A 22320-nucleotide genomic window follows, 5' to 3' on the forward strand; every position below is an offset into this window, starting at 1 on the left:
CTACTGCTCTCTCCATTCCACCAACAACTCCACTGAAAGTCCCACTAACAGCGCCACTGACAGCCTGTTGCCCCCCAGATACCCCATTCAGTCTCCCCACACCAAGTGCCTTGTACTCTGAAGAACACACAGCGGGGTGAACAGAGTTGCAACTCACCTCCCTCAGGCTATAATAAGCTCATCCATAGGTGGCATTTGGGGAGGTAGGGCCACAATTATACCCAGGGAAGAAGGAAAAGATGTTCACTCTCAGCAGGGTGTTTGAGGTAGAATAGAAAAGCATGGGCCCAGTCCCTCTCCTCCTGCATCCAAAAGCCTAGGGAGAACAGGGCATGGACTCCCTCCTCCACCACAACTGATACTCAACCCTTCCCTGCTGCACTGAGTCCCAGAATGAGTCAGCCTGTTCCCCCTCCCTGAACCCCCCTTCCCCTCCCTGCTACAGCCAAGGCTTTGGGGAGAATCACTCCATCCCTGACTTACTGACCAGCCCCAGTTCACTCACCTCATGCTGCCTAGGCTCTCACCCACCACTGCACCTCCACACTTCAAATCTAGGTTTGGTCTCAGGTCCCTGTGAATCATGCTCTAGCCCTCTTCTGAAAATTGTTGTCAGTCAGAATTATGACATGAGACTGCCACAAACTCATTAACACTGCTCAGTACCGTGAAACACCACCAACAGTATTTCCAAGCCAGAATCCAAGGCCACTGTAGCAATTCATCAGCTGCTCTTATATTTACTTTTTCAGCACTTCTATTACAAAAAAGGGAAGAAAACTGCAACTTTTCCAAAGCAATAGTAAATAAAAGAGTTTGAGGTTTTTGTTGAAGAAAATACATATAACAGGTCAAAATAATAGCTAACAATTTTATTTTGATTCATATAAACTACATTTAAAAACTTTAAACTAAATGTTTTAGTCTGTTTTCAACAACCCCATATATAGGAAAGAATTCTAAAACCCTTGTTATGCAAACAGAATATATATTCCCTTATGATGCAGGTTGAGGAAGATTTCTTGTGACAGAATAGGATGAATGCTGTAGGAGTTGGAGAAATGTATAGCTACAGGAAATGACTGGCCTTCACTTTACATATTACAACCCACAGATAACAACCCACTAGTTTTCATGACATCCAAATGATGAAGATAAGTATTAATCTCAATTTGCAACATGATAGCAAAGAGTGAGGTGAACTGACTGGACCAAGGCCTGACAGCAAGTCAGGGGTCCACGACTCCCAGCTGCAAATTCATTCCTCTAGGATTAGGCTACTTCATTATTAATTATTATTATTATTATTATTATTGTGGAAGCACTTCAGAGCCCCTGTCATGGATCAGGAACTGATTGTGCTAGACGCCGTACAAACACTGCTACAAGTCTGCTTTATTCATCTTGCCTAAAGAGTGTTTGTATTTGTTTAGTGAAAGGGCTAGATGCATCACAATGGAATAGTGAAGAACAACATGCCTGTTAAAAAGTTTCTAATTCTTGTGAATATTCACAAGGAAATTTTTTTTTTAAAACCCCCACACTTTAAAATGACCAGGATAGCTCCTTTCAGTGGAGGGGACGAAGAGCCCTGCTTTAGAACAGCAGGGAGCTGTCTCCCGAAGGCCGGTTTCCCCCAGCAACCAGAGATAAACCAGTGCCTAACTGGGAAGGAAGCCAACCTTACCTGGTCACTTACCTGTTCTTTGTTCAGTCTGCATCGGGGGGATGGGCGGGGAGGAAGAAGAGAGCTGTAGCTTTGGAATGAGGGAAAACAAGATAATTAACTCTCTCTCTCGCCTGTCTCCCAACTCAAGACCTAAGCAGTTCTGAGTGCAAACATGATGGAAGAGGAAAGTGACCACTGACAGCTATCAGAAGATCAAGAAAGCTAGGTATAGGAAGGAAAGGGAGACCCTACCATTACAAGGTAAGTATCTTTAAGCTGCAGCAACAACAAAAGGGGCCTAAATAAAGCAATGACCTGAGTTACTCAGGCAGCTGGCAGAACCAGGAAAGCCAAAAGGGAGGTAGATTGCACTCTTGGTGAAAAGGACTCAGTAACAGCTGATGGAGACTATCCACATGTAGAGCAGAGTGAAAGACTGTTTCATATGGTTCTATCTTATCGACTGAAAAATCAACAGAGAAAGAGAGAGTCTAAGATTCCTAAAAGATTAGTGAGATCTGCAGGATGAGGGCTGTGGTCAACATTTGCATTCCTCGGGACCAAAGGAGCTGTCCACAAAGGTGAAGCTCAGTGCAGAAGGCAGAACTTTCTGGGATGTTGTCCAAGGCTGTGGAACAAACTCTTGCAGGGTCTAAGCACCACCTCAGATTCACCATTTTCTGTTGCAAATGCCACGCATGCTTCTTTGACCTCGTCCGTGATACTATAAAAAGATAGCACAGAGTACAAAAGATGGATTTCATTTAAAAAAAGTTCCCCACACATTTGCCTCCTGGGGAGATGAAGGAAGAAAACCTAACATCTGTGACTTGTGGTTCTATGTCACAAAAAGCTCCTCTGGAAGGCGCTCAGATTTCATGGTGATGAGCACAGTCTAAGAACAGAAACGTTTTAAACAATGGGAAAACCAAATGGAGCTTTGCCCAAGGGTTTGTCTTGAGGATGAAAGGTGTTATTCAGAACACACTAGCTTGCACATCCTAAACCTCGAGCATAGAGGAGGCAATTGTATTTTAGCATGCGCTAAGCTGTTTGAGTTGAAGCCTAGGCCCCCTGCCCAGTGATGTTAGCTTTACCAGTTGGTAGGTTCTAAAATTACAACTGGCCTTGGCTACCTTATGGGTGAATCCTGGCCCCACTGATGTCTATGTGAGTTTTGCCTTTTACTTCAACAGGATCGATATTTCAGTCCTGAGGTTCAGAACGTGCTAGCCAACCCATTCTGTTATCTAGTCAAGCCAAAGCCTGATAAAGGACTACGTAATGACTGTGAGGTTTTGGCCCAACAATCAAACCAAACAAAAAAGATTTGAATGTGAATATTCTTACAGCAAAAGTTTGAGGCCCTTGATGCACTTTGATCCCAAACAAAGTAGGATTATGGTGCTCATAACAACAGTGTTTAGGTGCTAGTTTTAAAAGGAAAATGTATGGATTTATTTTTCCAGCTCTAGGTGACTATTAATTGAACCACCACATCTCCAAAATTACATTGCAGTGAAGACTTGGCACTGTATGAGCGGTCTGCTGTTTGCTAACTTTCACTGGTGAAGGTGATTAATAAAAAAAGACAGTACAATGACTTTAAAAATCTGCAGTTTGAATACAGATGCCAACATAAATGCAATTTAGCTTTAAAAATGATAATAGCTTAGACACAGTTTGGCTTCCAGGAGGACAAAGATAATATCCTTGTGAGTGCTGGTCACAAGAAAAGCTATTAACAGCAGGTAGTTTGTTTTCCTCACATTCTCTAGATTTTTGCAACTGTACCACACTACACAGCAGCTGAAATATTCCCAATGAATTTCACTGTGTATACAAAATTTAGAGAGAGCTCACAGTCATTGTATGTGCATTAACAATCACACTGATAAAGCCCATAATGGAATACTGTAAAAACAATCACAATTGGCTAAATATAATATGATGGGAAATTGTAGTGTCTTTGCCACCGCTCTGCTGATAAGGCATAATCGGCTCCATTCAATTCACTGGCAAGTCAGCCGGTATGCAAAAGGAAACAATACCTGCATTCTATCTTTCCAAATAGCAATGTTGTGGTATTGTGTTAAAGTTGGGAGGAGATAATCCTTCATGAGATTCTGACACTAGCACTTCTGAGGTCATATAGGGGTCAAAGATTCCTCAACGCTATAATATTTCTGTCTGTGCAAATCAGCACATTGATCTAAGTTCTGCATTCATTCTGCTGGTACCGCACTGAAAGACTGCTTTGAGAATAAAATATTCTTGCTCTCTCTATATATAATACATTAGAAAGTGACTCTAGAACTAACACCGAGAAAATCATCACAAAAATACCATTCACATTTTTTAACCAATGTGCTATGATATTTTTCTCATTCTTATTCTGTATTTCATAGCACTTGGACAAAAACTTTGCATGCACTGGTCTGTCAAGAGCTTAAACACATAATGAGCTAAACATTTTGCTGGTGTATTTTCACTGACACTGGAGGAGGTGTACAATGGATTCACTAGTCCACTGTATTTAGGGCGTAATCCAAAGACTGATGAAGTCAATGGAAGCCTTTCCACTGATTTCAATACGTTTAGGATTTGTCTCTTGGTAAAATCAACTGCAGTCTTCAATGTAATTTGTTAAACTGTAAATGCTTCAGGGCAGGGACTGAGGTCTTCTGTAAGGCATTCATGAATTCTCGGTTGAATTCCCAGCTTTGCCCCAGACTTCCTGTCTAACCCTTGGGGAAGTCAGGCTCTCTCAATTCCCCATCACTACAAGGGGGATAATATTATTTCCCTATATCACAGGGAGATTGCAAGAATAAATGCATTCATGTTTCTGAGGTCCTCAAACACTACTGCGCTGAGGGCCATGTAAGTACCGAGAGAGATAAACTGTTTAGGTTTCTGTGTAATGCACCATCTTGAGCAGACTATCAAGGATAAACAAATACTAATTCTAAAAACTGATTAATGTACCTGATTGAATTGGAGACACTAAGTTAATGTCTCTGTGTTAAGTTTACTTAAACTGTTCCTAGGGCACAGTTTATCAGCACTTCCAAATGATTTATCTAGAAATAGAAAGTAATAATGATATTCTACTAGGAAGAATGGAAGAAGTGAGCAACAGTAGGGAACATGTCAGGGAAACATACCTGGTGTGGCAGTTCTTCTCTGGGCCACCATTTGGAAGTTACAGTGAAATGAAACTAAAATATCCAGCAGCTGATTTAGGGAATAAAGATGTGCAAAACCTAGCTGTGAATATAAAAACTATCCTATGGGCAACAGACTGGTTCTGCATAGAATTATTTCATACTCTTTTGCATACTTGACCAATCACTCCCTAAACAAGGGCACAATGAAGCAATTCTTATTTTTAACTGAATGGGCACAGTATTTGTCCCAGGTCTCACACTCGCATTTTCTTCCCCAATTTGAAATCATGGAATTATGATATTAAGAAGAACTTGAAGAAAGAAGTGATATCGAGGACAGAAAATGCATCCACAGCATTCACTAAACTCATCATATGGAAATAAAAGATTCACAGCACAGAACAAAACTGAAATTTTTCAACTCAAACAATTTCAATGCTAGTATACAACTACAAGAGCTACCAAAATGGTAGATGGGGTGGGGGAGGGAAACAATTACCTACCTTTTCATAACTGTTGTTCCTCGAGAAGTGTTGTTCACGTCCACTCCACATTAGGTGTCCGTGTGCCGCATGCATGAGTGTCAGAAATTTTTCCCTTAGCGGCTCCCGTTGGGCTGGCAAGGGGCCCCCGCCTGAGCAAGTGCCACTGCGCTGTGCATATATACCCCCACTGGCCCAACCCCCTCCAGTTCCTTTTTGCCGGCAACTCCTATAGAAGGGTAGGAGGGCGGGTGGTGGAATGGACGTGAATGACATCTCAAAGAACGAAAAGGTAGGTAACTGTTTTTTCTTCGAGTGCTTGTTCATGTCCAATTCATCTTAGGTGAATTACAAGCTTACTTTCGGAGGAGGGTAGGAGTCACGGAGCAATTGATCAGAGGACTGCCCCGCCAACCACCACGTCCTCTCGGGCCTGCTGGTCGACCGCGTTGTGGCTCGTAAAGGTATGCACCAAGGACCAGGTTGCTGCTCTGCAGATCTCCTGGACTGGGCCCTGTGCAGGGAAAGCCGCTGAAGCTGTTTGAGCCTTGGTCGAGTGGGCTGTGACCACCAGGGCCGTGACCCTGAAAGGTCATAACATGCCCGAATGCAGTCTGTAATCCAGGAGGAGATCCATTGCATTGACACCGAGAGGCCTCTCATCCTTTCCACCACAAACAGCTGTGTGGATTTACGAAAGGCCTTGGTGCGCTCCAAGTAGAACACCAACACTCGACAGAAATCCAGGGAGTGCAGACTGCGGTGACTCAGGTCCGCGTGGGGTTTGGGAAAAAACACCGGCAGACAAATATCCTGGAATTGAGACTATATTTGGGAGGAACTTGGGGTGTGGGCGGAGCTGTATCTTTTCTTTATGAAATATTGTATATGGCAGCTCTGAGGTGAGTACCCTCAGCTCGGATACCCTTCTGGCCGAGATAATAGCCACCAGGAATGCCACCTTCCAGGAAAGGTGGAGGAGGGAGCAGGTAGCAAGGGGCTTGAACGGGGCCCCATGAGCTTAGAAAGGACTAAGTTGAGATTCCATGCGGGAACTGGGGGGCATGAGTAAGGGAACATCCTCTCCAGTTCTTTAAGGAACTGCCCCACCATTGGGTGGGAGAACACCGAGCCCCTGAAAACCCCAGGTGAAAGGTGGAGATGGCTACCTGATGCACCCTGATAGAGGACGGGGCCAGCCCCTGCTTCTTGAGGTGCAGTAGGTACTCTGGAATGGTGAGCACCGGAGACTGGCCTGGCTGGACGTGTTGGGGCCCCACCAGCACGAGAACCTTTTTCACTTGGCCAAGTAAGTCGCCCTGGTAGAGGGCTTCCTACTACCTAGTAGAACCTGCTGCACAGGGAGAGAGCACGGGCTCTCCAAAGCGTTTAGCGACAGAGCTTCCATGCCGTCACATGCAGTGATTGCAGGTCGGGGTGGAGGAGCCACCCTCCGTCCTGCGTGATGAGATCCTGGTGTAGGGGCAGGGTTACCAGGGCTTCCACAGATAGCTCCAGGAGAATGGTGAACCAGTGCTGGTGGAGCTAAGCCGAGGTGATAAGGATGACCACCATGCCATCCCTGCACACTTTGAGTAGGACCTTGTGCACCAGAGGAAGCGGGGGGAAGGCGTATTTTAATGCCCCTCCCCACAGGATCGCAAACGCGTCTGCTATTGAGCCCGGGGTGCTGCCCTGGAACAAGCAGAACTGTGGGAACCGGGCATTGCCCCGGCAGCAAACAGGTCTACCTGGGGAAACCCCCACTTAAAGAAGAAGAGCGAATACATGACATCCGCTCTGAGTGTCCACTCGTGTATGCGGTACGACCTGTTGAGGTGGTCCGCCAGTTTGTTCCACACCCCCAGGAGATGTGACGCCTCAAGGTGAATGGCGTGGGCTATGCAAAAGTTCCAGGAGGAGGAGAGCCTTGTGGCAGAACGGCAAGGAACAGGCTCCGCCCTGCTTGTTTATGTAAAAAAAGGCAGTCGCCCTGTCTGTCAGAACTGTCAAGCTGTTACCACTCGAAGAGGCATGAAAAGTCTGCCAGGCTAAACGAACTGCCTTGAGCTCCTTCACATTGATATGGAGTGACTGCTCCGCTCCTGACCACAAGCCCCAAGGTTTCCTAGGTTAGCGCCCCATCTGAGGTCTGACGCTTCCATCACAAGCTTCAGGTCTGGCTGTTACGTAGCAAAGGGGATGCTTTCGCAAACCACAGTCTGGGACAGTCACCACTGCAGGAGTCTAACATGTCCCCCCAGGGCTGTCACTACCAAGTCCAGGGGGTCCCTGCCTGGGTGGTATACACGGGTGAGCCAAGACTGCAGCGTCCTCAGTTTCAGTCTGGCTTGCTTGACCACATGTGTGCATGCTGCCATGTGGCCCAGCAGCCTCAGGCAGCATCTGACTATTGTAGTGGGAAACTGGCACAGGGAGTTCACTGCTTGCTGGATGGCCAGGAATCGTGATACTGGGAGGCTCACCTTTGCCTGTACCGCATCTAGGACAGCCCCTATGAATTCCACTCTCTGCGTTGGAATGAGGGTGAACTTGGGGGTGTTGACCAGGAGCCCCAGTGTGCGGAATAGTCTCAGGGCCACCTGCACGTGGGACCGAACCCCCAGTCGTCAAGGTATGGGTAAACTCGAACCCTCTGCCTCCATAAGGAAGCCGCCACAACCGCTATGCATTTTGTGAGCACCTGTGGGGCCGCAACTAGGCCAAACAGGAGAACTGTGAACTGGTAATGTTCTTGGTTCACAGTGAGGCGCAGGAATCAGCGATGCGCTGAGTGGATGGCGATATGAAGGTACGTGTCGTTCATGTCGAGGGCAGCGTACCAGTCCCCCGGATCCAGGGAAGGGATGATGGTGCCCAGAGAGACCATGCGGAACCGGGCCTTGACCAGGAACTTGTTGAGCCCACGCAGGTCCAGAATGGGACAAAGGCCTCCTTTGGCCTTGGAAATGAGGAAGTAGTGGGAGTAGAACTTTTTCCCCTCTTAGGTCCTTTGGCACCAACTGTACTGCCCCCGCCTGTAGGAGTGTGTGAACTTCCTTTTCCAGGAGGTGCTCGTGAGAAAGGTCTCTGAAGAGGGACAGGGAAAAGGGGTGGGGAGTAGGCAGGGAGGAGAACTGTAGCCTGTAACCACTTCGCACCATGCGTAACATCCAGTGGTCCGACGTAATACTGGGCCACGCATGAGAGAAGCAGGACAGGTGATCCAGGAAACAAGGGGATGGATCTGGTGATTGGTCCGGCACGCTGTTCTCAAGCGCACCTTCAAAACCTGGTTTAGGGTCAGGCTAAGACTTATGTTGGCCTTGGCTCCGGCCTGGCCTATTGGAGCTATTATTATTGCACTGCCTCCTGTTATCCCCATTTCACCTGTGTAGGGCTCCTGCCTAGGAAGAGGTTGTTAGCGACGCTGAGGAAGCGGCTGCGGACTGAAGGGCTTTCTTTGGGTCGCCAGGGTGTGCATACCCAGCGATCTGAGTGTGGCTCTCGAGTCCTTGAGGCTATGCAGCTTTGCGTCCATCTGGTCCGAAAAAAGCCTGGACCCTTCAAATGGGAGGTACTGGAGCGAGTTCTGGACCGCAGGTGGCAGAACCCCTGGAGCCAGGCCAAACGTCACACGACCATGCTAGATGTGATAGTCCTGGCCGCCGCGTCCACCGAATCCAAGGACACCTGGAGAGAGGTCTTCGCTATGGCCTTGCCTTTGTCCACCAGCACCGTAAACTCCTGTTGGGAACTCTGCGGGAAGCTATCCTTAAACTTCCCCACTGCCGCCCAGGAGCTGAAGTTATGCCTATTGAGGATGGCCTGTCGGTTAGCAATCCTCAACTGGAGGCTCCCTAAGGAATACACCTTCCTGTCAAACAGGTCCAGGCGCTTTGCTTCTTTGGCCTTAGGGGCCAGGGCCTGCTGCCCATGGCACTCTCTCTCGTTTACTGCCGAGCACCAGGGAACGTGGGCTTGGGTGGCAAAACAAGAAGTCGTACCCCTTTGACGGGGCGAAGTACGTGCGTTCCACACCTTTGGCTGTTGGGACGCTTGAGGTCGGGGTCCACGATACAGTCTTATAGTTCGACTGTATGGTCTTTGTCTATGGGGGAGACAGGGCCCTGCAACCCTCTTCCTGAGATTCACTGTGACTCTCAGCCAACCAGTAAAAACAGAAGGTTTATTAGACGACAGGAACACAGTCCCAAGCAGAGCATGTAGGTACAACCAGAACCCCTCAATCAAGTCCTTCGGGGGGTTCATGGAGCTTAGACCCCAGCTTGGAGTTCCCTGCGTTGCACCACCCAGCCCAAACTGACCCCAAAAATTCCTCCAGCAGCTTTCTCACCCCCTCCCCTCTGCTCCTCTTCTCCTTTGTTCAATCTCCAGGACAGAAGGTGTCACTTCTCCCCACCTCCCTCCTGGCTCAGGTAGCTTCCTTCTCATCCCCAATGTAACTCCCTGGCAACATTCCCAGGTCAAATCCGCCCTGCTCCCTGCTCCGTCACAGTCTTAATAAGCAGAAGTGCTATTCTGGATGGACCCTCTGAGCTCATGGGGTCCTCCTGCTCCACCGTCTCCTCGGCCTGTAACCCCAAGTTAAGAACAACCTTACGCAGCAGCTCTTGATGGGCTCTGTTGTCTATTGGCAGAGGTCCTGATACCACTGTACCTGCCACTGCTTCATCCTGGGATGACAAGGAGGTCAGCAGCTGCTACGCTTCCTCCTGTTGGTCCCTCTCCCCTGAAAGAGGGGCTTCCAGCTCAGGCCCAGACAGCTGACCCTGGGGCGGCACCAGACTCAGTGCCGGTTTCTCTGGTCTCTCACTCGGCAACGGTGCAGGCGGTCTGGACGCCATGGCTTCCCGCACAGAGACGCGTCAGTGTGGGGACTGAGTGGTCCGACTTGTGCGGTGCACTGAGTGACTGGCCCTGGAGGGAGCCCTTTGCTGCTGCTGGTGGGCCCAGGGGATCCAGAAGGGCCAGTGTCCCAGTGGTCCCCACTGGGGTTGCCGTCCACCTTTGTGTTCTCTGCTGTCTGGTGCGGATAACTGTACCAGGTTAGCGCCGGATTCTGGTGATGCCGAGCACAAAGGCCACAGCGATCTGTGCTGGCGGGATGTCGACGAGCAGCTTCTTGCCGATTGGGAACGAGACTGGTACCGCTGTTCATGGGACCGGGACTGGTATCAGTGCTCCCGAGATCTGGAGCGGGACTGGCAACTTTCAGAAGCCTTCGGTGATGGCCGGCTTGCCTTCTCCTGGTGCCGGTCCCTGGAGGGTGCTGGAGAGCATTGGGTCCCTTGCACTAACCCCGTACGCTGATTCGTCTCCAATATCGAGGCTTCCCTCTGTGTCAGGGGTAACAGAGTCCACAGACTTGACGCTCAACTGGGACCAACGCCAGGAACAATGCTGGGATGGTGACCTTGAAAGGCGCACCATTGCCGGCTTTCCCCTCGACAGCACCATGGGTCCGAGTGCTGTAGGCTTCTCCCTGATCGGTGGGGGCTCACCGCTGTCAACCTGATGAGGTCCTTTGCCGCCTCAAAGGTGTCAGGTGTGGAGGGCTGATCCATTACTCCCTCAAGCCTGTCATCCTCACTGAGTTCACTTATGACCAGACTCAGAGGGACTTGTGGCGTGTGCTGGTATAATGTCCATCCCGCTCTCTCCGGTGACCGGGCCCTTAGATGGCGCCAGTCTCCTTTGTGGGGAAAGTCCATGCCCTTCTTTTAGCTTGGCCTTGGGCCACACTGGGGAGGATGAGCGGTGCTGGGGCCTACTTTTCTCTGGGGCCAACAGCTTGTGATGCTTGCCTGGCACTGGGTCTTTTGACGACTCCGGGGCACTCTGCACTGAGGAGGCTGGAGCCGGCGTCGGGTGCTCCAGGTCCAATGGCTGCAGTGCTGCCTCTCTCAACAACTGTTTGAAGCTAAAGTCTTTCTTTGTTTTAGGCTTAAAAGCCTTGCAAATCTTACACCTCTCTGTTTGGTGTGCTTCCCCCAGGCAACGTAGACAGGAGTCATAGGGGTCACTAACTGGCATAGGCTTGTGGCAGGCACGTGGTGCAAGCCTTAAACTCGTGGGCCTGCGGCATGCCCCTTGGCCTGGGGCAGGTGCTGGAAGCTTCCAAGCACCTAATTTATCAAGTGTCCACAACAGAATGCTAATGAACTGATAGCAGCTAAATACTCTAAAGCTAAGGGATTGCTTCTCATAGGAGAGCAAGAGTTTGTTCCAATGCCACCACAGACGGTAAGGAGGAACTGGAGGAGGTTGGGCCAGCAGGGGTATATATGCATTGAGCAGTGGTGCCGCTCAGGCGGGAGCCCCGCTGGCCCAACAGGTATCGCTAAGGGAAAAAGTTTCCGACGCTCGTGCATGCACACCTAATGTGGAATGGATGTGAACAAGCACTAGAAGCCTTTGAAAATAAGTGCCTATTAAAGATTCCAAGCATTGGCTGGAAAGAGCTCATCACCAACTGAGGGTACGTCCTCACTACCGGCGGGTAGCAATCGATTTCTCGGGATCAATATATCACGTCTCATCTAGACGCGATATATCGCTCCCCGAACACACTCCTGTCGAATCTGGAACTTCACCAATGCCAACGGTGGCAGCAGAGTCAACAGGGAGAGCCATGGATGTCGATCCTGCGCCGTGAGGACGGTAGGTAACTCGATCTAAGATACTTCGACTTCAGCTATGTTATTCACGTAGCTGAAGTTGCATATCTTAGATCGATCCCGCCCCCTAGTGTAGACTAGCCCTAAGAGATCCAAGAATCACCGACCAGCGGCTCGTCTACAACAGAATCACAAGGAAGCGCTGGACATGTTTGGGGCATGTACTCCACATGAAGTCATCAAAAGGAAACCAACTAGTGTGAAGAAACGAGGGCACCCAAGGGAAACTTTAAGAACCCTTAATAAGGACAGCAAAAACAGCTGATCTTAACAAAATTGAGTATGCAGTAGCCTCAGCAAATAAGAGGAATGGAAGAGACTAGTTTCCATTCCTTGAGCCAACACTGGTGCAGGAAGACTGTAATAATAAATAGTAAGTGACTTTAATGAACAGGATGTTTTGATTATATGTTATTTTTAGAATGTTCAATGTAAAAAAAAAAAGTCAGTGCAGCTGTTTATAGAGTGCTCTGATATCCTTGTTTGAAACACTGCTGCTAAACAGAGACACCTCCAAGTTTTCCCTTTCCCCCTCTGCTCCCTTAGCCCTTCTGCTTCAGTTTCTCCATTTATAAAATGAGGATATCAACTAACCTGCTTCACAGCAGCTCTGAGAGCATTAATCAGTTGATTTCTGTATAGAGTTTGGATGATGGCGCTTGCTAAGTATCGTATTTAAATGCTCATGAAAACTGCAAACATACAATATCCTGTATTTAACTGTCACTATGCTCTTTCCCCTCTCTCACCCAAGGCATGTATTCACGCAATAAGCCAGTGCTGATACAGAGCTGTTACAAAACTTGGATTATTCATTATTTGTTGACATAAGCACCCATACTGTGCCATGTACTTTCCAAACACAGAAGAGGGCCTAGCCTCTGATCCAAACAGACAAAAGGAAAGAGGATAGTTTATAATGGCTGAGTAAAGTGGTCAAGGTGGTAAACATCTACAGCAAAATACTGCTTGATTATCCCAATTGCTTCCCCACCCTTTTTAGGTGGGGCATAAAATTAGTTGCCAGCTCTAGGTTAAAAAGTGCAGCACAGATTTTGATTCTCAGTTCAAAGGCTCTAACTGCTGCTCACACAAATTAAGAAAAACAAAACAAAAATGTTTGACAGATAACCTGTAACTCCTTGATTTTTCATCTTCTTTTATATGTAAAAAGTGAAAGTCACACAGCCTGAAAAAACAGGATGAGAAAAATCAGAAAAAGGGCATGAGGCAGCTCTGTAGCCTTTGCACAGACAGAATTCCAGCTCCTTGGCTTTAATAGGGTGTATAATCCTGATACACCTATTACACAAGGATTCGTGACCACTGGACCTGTGTGTGACTGCAGATGTACCAGATAATTCCTCTCCTGTCACTGGCCACCCTGTAAGCCACATTCACCCTCCACATTGGGATACATGAGCCTGGCTGTGGGAGATATTCAGACTGGAAGTTGCACAGGACCCCTGCATGCCTACCCAGAGTGCAGGGGTACCATGGCATTGTTGTACTTCCAATGCTTTGGGGACCGTTTGCAGCTCCAACATTTTTGAGTGAATTGTACTCTACTAAAGTCAACATAAAAAACAATGCCTCATCCTGACCCTGAGATATTATAAGGCTACATTTTTTATACACACAATAAAAAAGCAAACCAACCAGAGTACAGAAGATGCATTGACACTGTGCTATTGTTGTCATCTGTTCCACGGGATATTCCCCAAGACAGAGTTTACAGGACACCAAAGGATCAAGTACCAAGTCCCAGGTAGCCCTGTATCTTGCTGTAGTCATTGCAGAGCAGTCTGAAAAACAAACAACAACAAACGTGAAAAAATAAAACACTTCCATCACAACCGTACTACATTCATGGGCAGTGCAAGGCCTTATTTTCCATATGCACTGCTGTCTACTAACTGTTAGGAAGTTAAACACAGTAAATTATTATTATAATGTGTACTGCGGTAGTGTACAATGTATTGTATTACGTGCATCTCAAAGATACAGCCCCACACCTGAGAGAACATATGATCTAGATAGATAAAGGATAGGTGAGAAGTGCGGAAAAGGGATGTAGCATACAAGCAAAGTGATCACGGGGATAGTAGGCAAGGAAACACCCCATTAGTTTCAGATTTCTCTTTGCTGGAAGTTACACACTAAACTCCAGCATCCCCCCCGCCCCCTTTTGGCCCACAATACTGCCCTCATCTTTCTTCCACATAGTATATCAGCTTCCTTTCACCCTCATTTTATCCTCCATCCCACATAAGGGCCTGATATAAAGCTCACTGAAGTCACTGGGGGCCAGATTTACAAAAGGCATTTAAGTGCCTAATGGGATTTACAAGAGAACCTAAGAAAGGCAGGTGCCTATGCTCCACTGAGGTCAGTGGGAGTTAGGTGCCTAACTTGTTTTACGCAATCTCACTAGGTGTCTAACTGTATCTTTAGGCGCCTACATACTTAAAATTTTAAATCTGGCCCTGGGAATCTTTTCACGAGCTTCAAGGGGATTCAGCTCTGGCCTTCCATGAACGAACAAGCATAGCACCACAGTGCAACACTGGCAGAATTTCAAATTGAATGCATGAGTTTATAACTCGGTCATAAAAGTTCACTTGTAGGTCATTCATTTATTTCTGATCCATTTGGGCAGTGACCAAAAAATCTGGAACAGTTAGCTCTGGTGGCATGTATGAAACGAATGTGTGGGCTCTATCCAATTCTCAGTGGGCAGTCAACTCAAAAAACCCACAAATAATTGCTTCTCACTAGCACCTCTATCAACTACCTCGAAAGACCAAGGACTAAATAACCCTCTTCATCCCTGGAGGAGATCTTCCAGGCCGGTGTTCAGGCACAGTGGTGAGATAGCACAGGATAGGCTTTCATGGCTTTATCTATTTTCTGGCTAAAGAACTGTCACTCTCCAGCACTGAAAATTCCATGAAGTGTTAATATACTTACTTTGGAAAAGGCTTTGCTCATGGCAGAAATGATCAGAGGCAAACAAACAATATTTCAGTACAGCCATTGTTAAGTCAAAGTTGTAATTAACTGCAAATTCCACAAGGCTCTTGTGTACAGCTGTGACGTGCTGCTTATGCTGTTCAGTTGCAGGCCCTGATCCATAAAGCGACACTTAAATGGTTGAAAAATTAACAAAGTGAGGGCTATCAAATGCACATGAGCATTATTTTTCACAATAGTAAAGCCCCGGACACCCTCATTTTTCCTCTTTAATTCATGCTTCAAAAAGGCACCAAGTTGCGTTCACCTGTTCTCCTGGCTGACATAAACCCCCCTCTGAAAGGCTTGCTTATTTAAAAAGAAAAGCCAAGTTCTCCCCTCTTGGGATATGTGCGCTGCCTCTGCGCTGCATTATTAGAGATGAATATGATGCAAATCATGATGTAGCCAAAGAGAAAGACAGAGAAACCATTTGAAGTTGGGTGTTGTTTCCATTAAGAGCATCTGGTCATCGTTACAGTAGAGGCTCTGTAGCAGAGGCTGAGGCACAGGGATGCCTGAAGAACAGACAGGCAGAGAACCTCTACCCTGATAGGAATCACCTTCATGAATTGCTCAGTATTCACTACGCCCACTCCTAAAGAGGCACTGCATTGCAAGAACCAATGTTTGTTGATATTTTTGTTTCTAGTATCAGCGGCAGGCTGACTACTTCATTGGTTTAATTTTAGAGTGATTTTAGAGAGAGAATCAGAATGGGCTAGTCCTCATCCATGCTCCAGTCTCCATTAGATACTGGGTACGGTCACTTCGCACTCACTTAGATGAGACTGGAATGTAAAGCTAGGTGTCATCAGGGTACTGACCACACTGAGACCCACACTGCCTCACTAATTCCCCCTGCATGCAGGTTGGACAAAATAGGACCCTGTGGAACCCCACATGACAGAGCTTAGGTCAGACAAACAGTTGCCTATTCTTACCTAAAAGCAGCAGAGAATCCTGTGGCACCTTATAGACTAACAGACGTTTTGGAGCATGAGCTTTCGTGGGTGAATACCCACTTCGTCAGACGCATGTATTCATCCACGAAAGCTCATGCTCCAAAACGTCTGTTAGTCTATAAGGTGCCACAGGATTCTCTGCTGCTTTTACAGATCCACACTAACACGGCTACCCCTCTGATACTACTCTTACCTAGAAAGAAAACATACCTGCTCAGAGTATGCACTCAACAAAAGTATCTCAGCTCAAAGACCTGAGAACTCCTGATACTGCTGGGAGTGCTTCACCATACCAAGGAAGTTAGTTAACCTTCCAAAAAATGAGAGCTCCATAAAAGGCTAACAGAACTGGAGAGATTATCTACATTAGAAAATGGTTTCTTGAGTGAGTAAGCATCTACATTACATTTTGCAAGATATGCCAGTACTTTGTCTTCCCTCCGGGAAGCACTGACTGCTCCAAAAATGGCCATAACTCTTCTACATCGGCTTTAAACAGGCAGGAAGCACATGGATCTCTCTTACTCTGTATCTGTGGATTTCCCAACACCTCCAGAGCTGCAATAAGTATCAGAAGCTGAAACTCGGATGTTAGCACTCTGCAAAACTTGGTGTAAAGGCTTAGATAGAAACTCAAGCAGGAGGTGTCATTTTGCTCCAAAACAACCTACATACAGTGTTCAAAGAAATGTTAACAGTTAAAGCCCAAATCTGTTGACGTTTGCTACACTGCAGATACGATTCCCCGAAAGTTTACAAACTCACTGAAGAGAGCAGAACTTTTGATGTTAGCCATCTATCTGTTAGGGACGCTTAGGCTCTGTTTACACTGCAGTTGGGAGCAAGTCTCCCAGCCCAGCTAGTAGCTACCACACTAAAAATAGCAGTGTGGAAGTTGCGGCTAGTCACCCAAGCAAGACCCTGGTCAGCCTGAGCTGTCACTTGAGTTGCAACATCCACGCCGCTATTTTTAGTGTGCTAGCTCAAGTGGAGCTAGATCGAGTCTGTCTACCCAGGCTGGTAGGCTTGCTCCCAGTAGCCACACAGACATAACCTTACAGTCTCCAACCCACTAGAAAATGCCCTTTTAAAGTGGAGAGGAGGGTACAAAAAGCAGTATCCCATCGTATTTATTTTTAGTGAAAACTGATGTAGCCATGGGGGAGAAAAAACATTCTGGATTGCTACCTGTGAGCACTGACATGCTGTTTCAAAGAAAATATAAAAGTACTGGAGGACTGCATGGCATAATGGCTCAAAGTCACAATGCATTTGGTGTGCTGTGCAATCTGACTTGACACACTCTGAGTTCGGATATCTCCAGGTACCTAAAACCAAAGTTTTGAAGAATTTTAGCCAGTTTCCTTATTGTTTATCCCCACTATATGCATTAGAGAAACAAACATCAGCAAAAGTAATTTCTCCACACCAAGCCCTAATTTTACCTGGCATTGTTTACATTTACATACCGTTCCATGAAGCATTAAGCTTGAATGACCACACACGTATTTCTGTGTTTGTACTGGCACCACATAAGAATGCACTTCACTAGGCAAATTTAGGCTCTTGTTCATTGGCATGTGTTGTTTATGGTAACAGACAGCAGGAAGTATGAGACAGCAGGCAGTGGGGAAAGACACATACAGGAGTTAGGGATGGACTTGCATGGCTCAGGAAGACCAAAAGGCCACAGGTTGTTGTGACATTTCCAGCCCACGCTGAAGGGGTGGGTGTTTATGCAATTCAATCTAAAACCACAACTAAATACACCAACCCATGCAAATCTGAGTTTAGTCACTAGGGTGCACAGGCCTGGGGACAATTCCACTCCCCACACTTGTCTGTCCACAGTGTCCTACCACAGTCTTACTGTGACAGCTTCTCTCCTGCAGCTATAACTGGGTTGAATAGCCTTCCTTTGTATTGCCATCTCATCTGAGGACATCTTTTCTCCCTCAGCTATTCCTCTGTGACACTATGACACCTGTTTCAAGCAAGCACCCTAGGGGTGCAGCAGAAATCGGTTACCTAATACAATTGCTATTTAACTGATGGCCTCTTGAACTTAGTGGGACTCTAAAGATACAAGTAAGCAGAATTTGACAAGGTTCAGATGGCAGGCAGAGGGAGCCGCTATAGGCTTGCTTAGAGCACCTTTGACATACCAGCCGTCAAACTGAGACAACAGGACACACAACAATTGATGATAAACATCAAGTGCATTTATAATGCAATGATGTAAAACCAGTTAGTTGTTCCCATAGTCATTTCAAGAATCACTACTACTTAATGGCATTTTTTAACCAAGTTTTAATTTCAGTTTCTCAATATATTACAGCATTTCATGCTTGACTTCTCATCATTTTACAGACAGACATATATGAGAGTATGTGTCTTTACATCTTTCTCTTGGTCTTCTGCAATCTTAATCCAAGGCTTCCAAAAGGATTACTCATTGCAACTTGAATCTCAGCCAAGTTCTTACTATCATATTCTTAGTAAGGAAGTCTGGCACCCACTGGTAAGAAAATACCCACATTTATCTGTGGTGTAAAACCAAGAACAAAGAAACCTGTCTACTTGTTAGTGGAAAAATGTTTTCCAAATCCAGCATTGTCTTTTTTCTCTGTTGGGAAGTACAGGGTATTAAGCTCTTCAGGGTACAAGCTGTGGCCTTCTTTGAGCTTGCTTGGCACATATGGGAAAATAGCACAATATAAACAACAAATCAACACATCAAAATATCCCTACATGTAATAAGACAATTACCCTTACCAAAAACAACAGAAGCAGAGACAAAAGCATGTTCTGTCAAAATCCATTCATCAGAGTAATTCTTCCAGGGGATCCTAGCTACAGGCTCTAAGATTTCAGAGTGTGTTCTTATGTCTTTTAGTGACACAGAATGTTGCTTACAGTAAGAACAAGAAAAGTCTAAGCAGTTGGTCATCTGTTGCTGGGTGCCTAAATACCTGCTAGTTGAGCTGGGATACCTAGAAAATGACCCCGTAAATATATTTCAAATACAGAGGAGTAAAGCCTTTTACCCAGTGTAGTGTGCTCCACTCACCGAACAGATTTTATCACATTGTGAATTTAGACCATTATACATGTACTGAGAATTGTCAATTCAGTATGTGGTGCATGAGAGCTCCTCAGGTATTATTAGTAGTCTGCATAATTGAACCCTCATAAGGAGGGTTGAACACAAGAGTACAACTTGATCTTAAAATTCACCTCCAGATTTCTACTGCAGTTGCTGGCAGTTTCATGCACACATCTGAGCAAAATTTGGTCCACATCATTGGGCAGTGAATTTGTAAGACATGCCAGCATGACATTTCCTCTTCTGGAATAGCTTTGTATTGAATGCTGGGAAAAGAGATCGTCATGAGCAGCGATGTATTCACTTTACTGAGTGATCCAGAAGCTGCCTCACAGCTATCTGATTCTGTAAATTACCAACCATGCTCTGCACATCGCTACCTGGAAATGAAATCAGTCTCAAGAGTGACTCACTGACTCTTTAGAGTTATGTTAATGTAGCGTGACTATTTAAACACCTACGTGTTTACATTCAGAAGGGAGAAAAACACCCTCTCATTGAACCTAATATTTGCTTACATTATTTCTATGAAACACCCAATGATCCAAAGCAACATAATGAAGATAAAATGGCTTTCTGTAGCACGCCTTGCCTTTGGGCAATCCTTTCTACTTGTTATGTGAAGATAAATGGCATTATTAATTTATTGATAAAATAAGCCACAATGTTTCAAGATCTTTAAAAGGCAGAGGGGATTGTGCATGGAATGAGGGAGGAATGAAGTGGATGCCCACCTGCATAAATCTCAAATAATTAACGCAATAAGAATTTCTAAGGTACATCGTCACTGTGGTATCTACATACAATTGCTGTCAATGCCGTACTAACGTTCCAGATGCCTAACTGGAAAAAAATATGATTGCAAGGTAGTACAATGGATTATATTGAACTACAGGTGTATTTAATATTGGTGGGCCAACTCACCACCCAGTGCTACAAATAAAGCTCCCACAGCAGAATTTCAGGCTCTTTTTATAGGGGTGGGTTTATATCTCAAAACAGTCCAACACAAATCAAATAGATAAATTGGGTTCTGCTGCCTGGCCTTTTTTCAGCTCCTTTATCTTGACCCAGGGTCTTCTACACTACAGGAGCTCTCTCACAGCTGAGCAGCTTGATGGCCTTTTGTCTAAGGACCAGGTAACCAGCCAGCCTATACATGTGCCAGGAGACTTCTGACTGGGTTATTTAAAAACTCTAAATAAAATAAAGAATTATACCATCTTTGCATCCATCTGCTGTGGATTGTAGGCCTATAAAAGCAGACATGTGACTCAGGAATGGTAGCTATCCTAGAAACTTACATGCCTTCCTCACCCCCATCACAGTAGTATCTGGCCTTCTCAGAATCTTTATCACCCCAAAACCCCTGCACGGCAGGAAGTACTATTATCCTCATTCTATCACTGGGGTATGAGGAAGATGGCCAGATTTGATTTCAATGGGACTTAGGTATTTACCCTGTTCAGGTTAGTGGGGTTTCCAAACCTGACAACTATCTGCATTAGCAGCATCTAAGTACCTTTGTAAAAGACTTGATGGGATGGTTCTCGGGGCACCCAGAACCGGGAGTCACCTTGTTACTCCCTGTCACCAGCGTGAGGGACTATCTTGCCTATGGTAACTGGGTGTCAGCTCCCTAACCCCACCAGACTTCAGCCACTCAAGCACTCTCCTCTGGGCTATGCCAGCTCTATCTTTGCCTTGCAGATTAACAATAGGTGCACCCTAGTCCTCGACTCCTTTTGAATCATTCCCCTATGATATCCAGTGCCTAACATTGGCTAATCACGGAAACACCAGATCCTCTGCTCGCAAAGGAGCAATATACCCCAGTTTACTAGTTTTATCTTAAACCCCTCCCCCCCATATCACATACAGGACTTGTGAACTGTTATAATAAAACAAATATAGGTTTATTTAAGAAAGAATAGAGAGCTAAATAGAAACAAAACAGAGTGATGAAAACAAATGATTAAAATACAAAACAAACCATAAAACATTAACTTGGTTCTACACTTATTAACAGTTACTTTTCCTGTCCAATAAAATAGGTTCTCTCTTCACCCCCGCCCCCCAAAATTCAGTCTGTTGCTCAGCTGACTGGCTCCACAGGAATCAGAATCCAATTTTTCCATGAGAACATCCCTGCTCCCCAAGATGTGAAAGGATTTAGACAGTCTTTCCCCCTCCTGTTATACTGAAAAAGCCCTTTGTCTTTATCCATAGACAGGGTGAAACTCTGTCTAAAGCAATGTTTCCTTTTCACCTCCAAGTGGTTTGAAATGTTTTACATTTCTCTCTGATGGTTTTCCATTCATAGTCTTGAGATGGAGCAAGGGTAGAATTACATCACCACCTAAAGAGGTAGGGGGTGACAATTGCCTCCTGCATGAATGGGCCATCACCGTAACATATTGTCCCCTGGTGACTAACTTTTACATCAAGACCATAAAGCATACTTTCAATATAGTTACGTTATGCCCTACGTATTTCCCATATATTGCGCAATGATTATGAGTCTTGATAAGTTATAAGCTTTCTGCAGACATCTTAGGTTACCTTGATGAATAAACACCCTGCAAGACATGTTTGGAGTTGTAAGTTTGTCAGGTGTGAGATGAGAGTTGTTTACAAAGAACAGGGAACCTTTGGTCAAGGAATTTCTGTGGGTATATCTACACAGGAATGAAAGACCCTCAGCACAGCCACCGCTGGCCCGGGTCAGCTGACCTGGGTTCAGGCCGTGAGCCTGAAAAAAATCACAACGTAGACACTTGGGCTGCAGCTGGAGCCTAAATTCTGGGATGCTCCACCCTTGCAGGGTCCTAGAGCTCGGGCTCCAGCACGAGCATCTACACAGTGATTTTTTTCAGCCTGGAGACTGAGGCCCGCAAGCCAGTTAGCTGCTCCATGCCAGCATGGGTTTGTTTATCCCTGCGTAGACGTAGCCTGTGTCAAACTTGCCCAAGGTGGCCAGGCATTCTTCTTATTTTGAGCACCTAACGTGCACATAAACTGCTTCCAAAAAGTGAAAGCCTGGTTCTCTCACCATTACCCATATAGATTCCAGGCCAGAAGGGACCACTGTTATCATCTATTCTGACCTCCTGTATAACCCAGGCCATAGAACTTCCCCCAAATAGTTCCTAGAGCTGATGTTTTAGAAAAACATCCCACCTTGATTTAAAAATTGTCAGTGATGGAGAATCTCC

At 46.0% G+C, this 22320-nt stretch overlaps 1 protein-coding gene across 2 annotated transcripts in view; it reads right to left on the reverse strand.

Annotated features, from left to right (window-relative positions):
* RNF144A (ring finger protein 144A) overlaps positions 1-22320 on the reverse strand; it is a 122679-nt gene that overhangs the window by 33732 nt on the left and 66627 nt on the right. For both annotated transcript variants that reach the window (XM_032767868.2, XM_032767869.2), the window contains exon 2: positions 13682-13827. In XM_032767868.2, coding sequence (XP_032623759.1) covers positions 13682-13827 — 146 coding nt within the window. The remainder of the gene's footprint in view (positions 1-13681; positions 13828-22320) is intronic.

The sequence above is a fragment of the Chelonoidis abingdonii genome, chromosome 3 (genome assembly GCF_003597395.2).
Source record: "Chelonoidis abingdonii isolate Lonesome George chromosome 3, CheloAbing_2.0, whole genome shotgun sequence".
In the NCBI taxonomy this organism is placed as follows: domain Eukaryota; kingdom Metazoa; phylum Chordata; order Testudines; family Testudinidae; genus Chelonoidis; species Chelonoidis abingdonii.